General features: G+C 49.6%; 1 protein-coding gene across 1 annotated transcript in view; it reads left to right on the plus strand.

The window, feature by feature from the left end:
* Ttll6 (tubulin tyrosine ligase like 6) overlaps window positions 1-8,100 on the plus strand; it is a 51,499-nt gene that overhangs the window by 31,916 nt on the left and 11,483 nt on the right. Inside the window, 3 exon segments of the mRNA XM_031353233.1 lie at window positions 1,002-1,190; window positions 2,521-2,695; window positions 3,967-4,245. Coding sequence (XP_031209093.1) covers window positions 1,002-1,190; window positions 2,521-2,695; window positions 3,967-4,245 — 643 coding nt within the window.

Consider the following 8,100-nt stretch of genomic DNA (forward strand, 5'->3'; position numbering starts at 1 on the left):
TGCTGTGCTGTGCTGTGCTGCGCTGTGCTGTGCTGTGCTGCTGTGCTGTGCCGTGCTGGGCTGTGCTGTGCTGTGCTGTGCTGTGCTGTGCTGTGCTGCGCTGCTGTGCTGTGCTGGGCTGCTGTGCTGTGCTGTGCTGTGCTGCGCTGTGCTGTGCTGTGTTGTGCTCTGCTGTGCTGTGCTGTGCTGTGCTATGCTGTGCTGCACTGTGCTGTGCTGTACTGCTGTGCTGTGCTGTGCTGCGCTGTGCTGCTGTGCTGTGCTGCGCTGTGCTGTGCTGTGCTGTGCTGCGCTGTGCTGTGCTGTGCTGTGCTGTGCTGTGCTGTGCTGGGCTGTGCTGCGCTGTGCTGTGCTGTGCTGTGCTGCGCTGCGCTGTGCTATGCTGTGCTGTTCTGTGCTGCGCTGCGCTGTGCTGCGCTGTGCTGTGCTGTGCTGCTGTGCTACGCTGTGCTGCCGTGCTGCGCTGTGCTGTGCTGTGCTGTGTTGCTGTCTCTCACACTTTAGCTGTCACACCGAAGGCCTCTCTTGTGAGATAACTCAGTGGCTCGTGGTGTCCCTGCTGTATAGGAAGCTTATCTTGCTACCCTATCTGATCTCTCCCTCCTGGGGGTTGAGTGAGGTCACCACGGCTCATAGAGGCTTATTAAGTCCACCCAAGAAGCCTTCAAGTGTAGCAAAATATGAGCTTCTTTTCTCCAGAGAAGGGTAATGAGGGCAATGAATGGGAAGGTGGCGACAGTCTGCCCAGTCAGACTAAGCCAAGGGGGAAATGGGTTTTACTCATAAAGGGAGAAAATTTGGTTGAGCTGTCAGACCCTTGTAACCAGCTCCCTCTAGCATTGTGACACTGACTGTCCCAGGAGTGCTAGAACCCCCTCTCAGAAACACTCTTGCTTTTATTTTTAACAAACACTGATCAACCACTATTATGTGGAGGGCCCTAGATGACACTCAACTTCCAAGAAAACCTAACTGTAGCTCTGCATTCTGTTTTCCCACAGGATGGAGGAAGTCAAGGGTTTCCAGGCAGTGAGGTTACAGAAAACAGAGGAATATGAGAAGAAAAACTGTGGAGGCTTCCGGCTCATCTACCCTGGTGTGAATTTGGAGAAGTATGACAAGTTTTTCCAGGACAGTAGCTCCCTCTTCCAGAACACCGTTGCTTCCAGAGCCCGGGAGTTGTATGCACGGTAGGAAGGCTTCCTTAGGGCGGAGGCGGACAGGGTGTTCTGGAAACTGTGCTTGATCTGCCCCTCTGGGTGGCCCAAAGGAGCAGGGAAAATTTCTGTGTCCCAATTCCCAACCTTGCTCCCAGTTTCCATAGTGCAGTGAGTCACTAAATAGATGACCTGCTGTTTTCCATATTCATCCTTGGGACAAACGTCCCGGCCCACCGCTGCCTCAGAAGTGTGTTATGAATCCAGGCTATATGGAGTCCAAGGTCTTGAAGAGAGCCATCCAATTAGGTCCAGTCCTTACCAAACACTTCAGTTATGAGAGGGGAAGTCAGAGCATAGAGAAGGTGGTCAGGTATCAAGATGACACCGAAGGACTTAGAACTACCTTGTCTTCTGACTCCCAAGACCAAGGAATTTCATCTGATACACGATCTTTGGTCCAGTTCCAGGGTTCACTGGCCAGAGAGCCCAGCAAATGAAGTGGCCCACATGGGAGCCCCTTTCTTTAGCACCCTACCCAGCCTCTCTTTCCAGGGAAGGGGGAGTGATGGAGTACTGTAGAATGATGGGATACTGTGGTGTGATGGAGTACTGTGGTGTGATGGGGTACTGTGGTGTGATGGGGTACTGTGGTGTGATGGGGTACTATGGTATGAGGGGGTATGGTAGGGTGATGGGGTACTGTGGTATGATGGGGTGATGTGATGTGATGGGGTGCTGTGGTGTGATGGGGTACTGTAGTGTGAGGGGGTACTGTGGTGTGAGAAGAAGCCCGTCCTTGGAAGCAAGCTCTGCCCCAGACTGGGCATGGCTGGAAGGATGGCACTTTGTTTGTTTTGTTTGTTTCTTGAGACAGGGTTTCTCTGTATAGCCCTGGCTGTCCTGGAACTCACTCTGTAGACCAGGCTGGCCTTGAACTCAGAAATCTGCCTACCTCTACCTCTCAAGTGCTGGGATTAAAGGTGTGCGCCACCACTGCCCGGCTTAGGATGGCGCTTTCTTATCTGCCCTGCTCCTTGGCCGTCAGTCACTTGTGTGCAGGCGATCCTTCCTCCAGTCCATCTTCTTTTTACTGTTTATTTTACATGTATAGGTCTTTTGCCTGCTTGTATGTCTATACATGCAGTGCCTGCAGAGTCCAGAAGAATGCATCAGATCCCCTCATAATAGACAGTTGTGAGCTGCCATGTGAATGCTGGGAGTCAAACCAGGGTCCCATGGAAGACCAGTGCTCTTAACCACTGAGCCATCTCTCCAGCCCCCTCTCCATTCTATCTTATCCGTCCCCTAAAAGAGTGCCTGCTTCCTCATCCATGACACCCACCTGTTCTTCAATCAACAGGCAGCTGATCCAGGAGCTGAGACAAAAACAGGAAAAAAAAACCTTCCTAAAAAAGGAGAGGAAGGAGGAGCTGCCCGGCGAGTCTGTGGGTGAGCAGGCAAGAGACAAAATCGTGAGGCTCCAGCGACAGAGACAGCAGCTGAAGTACAAGACCGCCACCTGTCCCCCCAAACAAGTAAACTCCCAGGAGGGGTGTGTGTGTATAACCAGCACCTTGCCCCGGCTTGGGCCAATCCAAGGGAGGGTACCACGGAGACCTCTGCTCCGAGCACAGACACACTGATGGTTGCCTGAAGTGCTGAACTATAGGAAGGGGTCTAGAAGGCACGCAGAGCCCGGTTAGACGATCCCTCCATCCTGGTACTAGAGGATGCTCACACTGGTCTGTCTCTGAAAGTAGGAGCAGCCTGTCTGTGCTAGAGACAGCATGAGCTGGTGTAGGGAGTATACTCAATGCCCTCACCCGGACCTGGGTGGGAATCCCCCCTTCAGCAGGCTCCTCAGGAGGGCTGCTTAGGAGACATGGTCCTTGGGACACTCCATGGGGATGACTAAGCAGAGCAGAGTGCTTCCAACATGCTTTCTGCACAGGGCAGCCCCGCCCCGGCAAGCCACCTCACTGTCCTGGCATCCGAGTCTTTGGATTCTCCGTCTCCAGCCTCCTGTTCTCTCCTACCTCAGTGGCACCGATGACTTTTCAACACATGTTCTTGTTCTTGTTCCGCTTTGTTCTTCTTAAAGATAGCAGTCCCACGTGACCCTAAACTTACCAGCTAGCCCAAACTAACGTGGAAATTTTCATCCTCCTGTCTCCACCTCCTGAATGCTTGAGGCGAAAAGTCTGGTTAATAGTGCTAGAGATTGAACCAGGGTCTCGTGCATACTCAGCTGCTAAATCAAGCCATATTGCCAGCTCCCCTCCAATCTTTTATTTATTTATTTTCAAAATGTCTCACTCACACTGTGAGTTGTCTTGCCGGCTGGCCTGGAACTCACTATGTAGATAGACCATGCTGTAACTCATGGCTATCCTCCTGCAAGAGTTCTGGGATCACAGGAATGAGCCACCATGCTCACTCCTTAATCTCTCTAGCCTTACAGACTTCACCTGGAAGGGCTAGAGCTGCGTTGGAGACTATTTTCAACGTTGTTGGGGGTCGGGGGAGCATCACAGGCTCTTTAGGAATCTGATGAAAGCTATGGAATCTTTGCCATCAAGTGTGCTCTGTCCTGTTTGTAATCTGAGTTTCAGGCAGCTAACGGATTCCCTCTCATAATCCAGCCATGATCTTTTAAGGGTCCCGGAACCCAGGCTAAGAGCTCCAGATTAGAAAGCCTATGGCGTCTCTCTCCTGTTTGCTTTCGCCCCTCCTCCTTTGCGCCTTCCCTGGGGTGCGGACGAATCCGATGGTGGACAGGACCCCATTTTGCTCTCCTCCTTCCCAGTCCTTCCATCCAGTGGCCTTAGTGTCCTGCACATCTGGCTTGTTGTTGAATATCAGAGGCCTCAAGAAAAGCGAAACTTGCGATAGCCTCAACCAGAAGGGCTCCAAGAAGGAGATCATCCTCACGCCCTGCAAGCCCGTGTCGGCGAGGAACTACAGTTCTGTCCCTGACCTGAGGAGTTCAAACCCCAGCTGCTCCGAGCCAGAGTTCCATAGGCCCAACTCCAAAATCAAGGAAGTCAAGTCAGCCTTTGTGGTGAACATAGTCAGCAGTGCCCAGGTACGCAGAGGGACGCGCTCCGGGAGTGGGCGGGCGAATCTTGCTCTCTCCTCCTTTTTCTGTCCCTAACTTGGAGGTCTTCAAGTACCCGGCAGCTACCTGAGCCTCAGCTGCTGCTTCCCTCTTGTGAAGCTCGAACAGGGGAACGGCATATCTGCTGGGAGGGTCGGCCTGGATTGGGTTGAGGAGGGCCTCTTCCACCGCAGCCTTTTCTTAGACAGGTTGCAGTTGACTCCAACTCCTCTCCTCCATGGCATTGCCTCAAACCTAGATGCTTCAAACAGAACCATGCATCCTCCTCTTATGGTTCTAGAACCTCCAGTGTGGGCAGGGTCGGGTTTCCTCTGAAGTCTTAGGAGAGGAAAGCCTTTTTGGCTTCGTCATCGTCTGATGGCTGCTGGCAAGCATTGATCAGTGACAGCACTGACTGCCTATGTTGTCACGTGGCCTTGTTTTTTGTTTGTTTGTTTTAAGGCAGGGCCATCACAAATACTAGAGATCACCGTGCCTCTGCCTCCTGAGTGCTGAGATTCAAGGCATGTGCCAGCACACCTAATGATAAACCTATTGTGATGAGATGTGAGGTGAGGCACACCTATGGTTATCTGGAAGGCTGCTGAAGCAGGAGGCTCACTTGAGCTCCAGAACCGAGGGCTAACCTAGTCCATCTTAAATGTTTATTTTATTTTATGTGTGCATGCTTGTGTGTGTATGTGTGTGTGTGTACACCACTTGAATGCAGTGCTAACAGGTCAGAAGAGGCCATTAGATCCCCTGGAACTGGAGTTACAGGCAGTCGTGAGCCATATGGGTACTGGGAAATGAACCTGGGTCTTCTGTAAGTGCTCTTAACTGCAGCAGCATCTCTCCATCCCCCATTCTACCCCATCTTTGTATATAACAAATGCACACAAACACAGAATCAGATAGAAAGTCTTCCTATCATCTGCTTCCATAGTTATAGGTTCAGTAATCTACAGATCAAAAAATGGTCTTTAAAAATGACATCTTTGCCGGGCAGTGGTGGCGCACGCCTTTAATCCCAGCACTTGGGAGGCAGAGGCAGGCAGATTTCTGAGTTCAAAGCCAGCCTGGTCTACAGAGTGAATTCCAGGACAGCCAAGGCTACACAGAGAAATCCTGTCTGGAAAAAAAAAAAAGAAAGAAAGAAAGAAAGAAAAAAAATGACATCTTTACTAAATGTATACATTTTCTTTTTAAAATGCATTTGTGCACGTGGGTGTTCGAGTACATGTGTCTATCTAAGTATGTGACAACCTTAGATGTCAGTCATCAGATACCATCCACTTTGTTTCTTTTCTTTTTTCTTTTTTCTTTTGTTTTTCAAGACAGGGTTTCTCTGTGTAGCCCTGGCTGTCCTGGAACTCACTCTGTAGACCAGGCCAGCCTCGAACTCAGAAATCCGCCTGCCTCTGCCTCCCAAGTGCTGGGATTAAAGGCATGCGCCACCACCGCCCGGCTCCACTTCATTTCTTGAAGTGGTTAAACTACGTTAGCTCGCCCATATGCTCCTGGGTCCTTCTGTCTCTATGTCTCTTCTGCTAGGATTACAAGTCTAAGCTTCTAAAACAAACAAACAAACAAACAAATCCTGAGTCCCGAGGATCAAACTCAGGTCCTCGTGCTTGGGAGACAAACACTCTAACCCCCCTGGGTCACGTCTCTCCAGCCCCGGTCTTTATTTCTTGTGCTGTTGAAGATTGAGCCCAGGGCCTTAAGGATGCCAGGCATGTGCTCAATCACTGAGCTATATATACCCCAAGTCCTTGTTTTTGAGAGCTTTTAATCCCAGTACTCGGGGGAAGCAGTGGCAGGTGGATCTCTTGAGTTTGAGGACAGCTTGGTCTACAGAGTGAGTTCCAAGACAGCCAAAGCTACACAGAGAAACCCTGTTCACACACACACACACACACACACACACACACACACACACACTTCCAAGCTTTTGTTTTTGAGACAGGGTCTTTCCGTGGCTGTGGCTCCCTCAGTTTTGCCACTCAGGCTGTAACTCTCAGGCACCTCCAGCTTTTGCATCCTGAATGCTACTATAGAGTGGAAGTATGTGTCACTGTGCCTAGCATCAGCATGCAGACGTTTTCCTTGACATCATTCCCTAAACAATCTAGTATGACACCTATTTATGTAGCATTTCCATTGCGTTAAACATGATACATCCGTCTAGAGGCGATTTAAAGTATATGAGCAGCAGTTGTGGTGGTGCACACCTGTGATCCCAGCACTTGAAAGGCAGAGGCAGGAAGATCCTTGGTTCAAGGCCATCCTTGGCTATGTGGAGGTCAGCCTAGGATCCACAAGACCTTGTCTCACAAACAGTGACGACGAAGAACTATCTGGATAAGATTCATCGGTGACGAGCAGGTACGACATTTTATAGAAAGGACCTGATGGCCTTGGATTTCGGTATCCTTGGGGTAGGATGTCCCTGGGCCAGTCCTCTTTAGACACCAAATGACAAATACATTTACAGCTCTTCTTCCACTCCAGAACCAAGCCAAAGAAACAGCAACAATGAAATGTTAGTTTATTCAGCAGTCAAATGTCTAGTTTTTATTTGAAAACAAAACTAAAGTGTGGTAGTGAATGCCTTTTATCACAGTACTCAGGAGGTGCAGCAGAAGCTTTAATCCCAGTACTCAGGAGGTGAGGCAGAAGGCAGAGGCCTGAGGATATTTGTGAGTTCCAGGAGAGCCAGGCTACACAGAGAAGCCCTGTCTTGAAACAAAACAAAACAACAACAACAACAACAACAAAAGTTGACTCTGGGTCAGGTGTGGAGAATCATGCCTTTAATCTCACCATTGTGGGGGAGCAGAGGCAGGTGAGTCTTTATCAGTTCAAGCTGGTATACATATCGAGTTCCAGGATATCCAAGACTATATAGAGGGACCCTGTCTTAAAACAAACAAACAAACAAACAAACAGTTGACTCTAGGTTGACCCAAGCACCGCTCCATTAGCATACAAAAACTTCAAAGCAGTGTGGTGGGGCACACCTTTAATTCCAGCACTCCGTAGGCAGAGGCAGGTGACTCTCTGTGAGTCTGAGAACAGCCTGCATAGCAAGCTCCAGGCCAGCCAGGGCTACATAGTGAAGCCCTACGAAAAAGAAAAAAAGAAATAAGACAGCAAAGATAGCCGGAGAGAGCTACTAACTCTTTCCTCCATTCGAGGGTGCAGAAATTGGCTGTTTGTGAGGAATTAGGATTCCATGACATAAAACCAGACTAGGGGATGTAGCTCAGATGTAGACTGCTAGCCTTTTTGTTTGTTTATTTGTTTTGTTTTGTTTTTGAGACAGGGTTTTGCTGTGTACCCCTTGGCTGTCCTGGAACTCACTCTGTAGACTAGGCTGGCCTAGAACTCAGAAAATCCACCTGCCTCTGCCTCCCAAGTGCTGGGATTAAAGATGTGTGCCACCACTGCCTGGCTGACTGCTAGCCTTGAATGCACCAGGCTCTGGGTTCAATCCCTATCACCACCAATTTAAAAAAAAAAGTTTTAAAAGGGGGGGGGGGAAGCAAATCCATCCAGCACCTTGATCTTGGGCTTCTTAGCCTTCAATACTTTGAAAAACTAAGTTTCTTCTGCTTATAAACCATTCAGAGTTGTTTGGCAGAAGGTGGTTCTCTCTCCCACCACGTGGGTCCTGGGCATTGAACCCCCAGTGTTCAGGCTTGGTAGCAGTCACCTCTACCCACACAGCCATCTTTTTTTTTTCTTTTTTAAAGATTTATTTATTTATTATATGTAAACACACTATAGCTGTTCAGATGCACCAGAAGAGGGCGTCAGATCTCATTACAGGTGGCTGTG

This window comes from Mastomys coucha, unplaced genomic scaffold, assembly GCF_008632895.1.
Source record: "Mastomys coucha isolate ucsf_1 unplaced genomic scaffold, UCSF_Mcou_1 pScaffold5, whole genome shotgun sequence".
NCBI classification, from domain to species: Eukaryota; Metazoa; Chordata; class Mammalia; order Rodentia; family Muridae; genus Mastomys; species Mastomys coucha.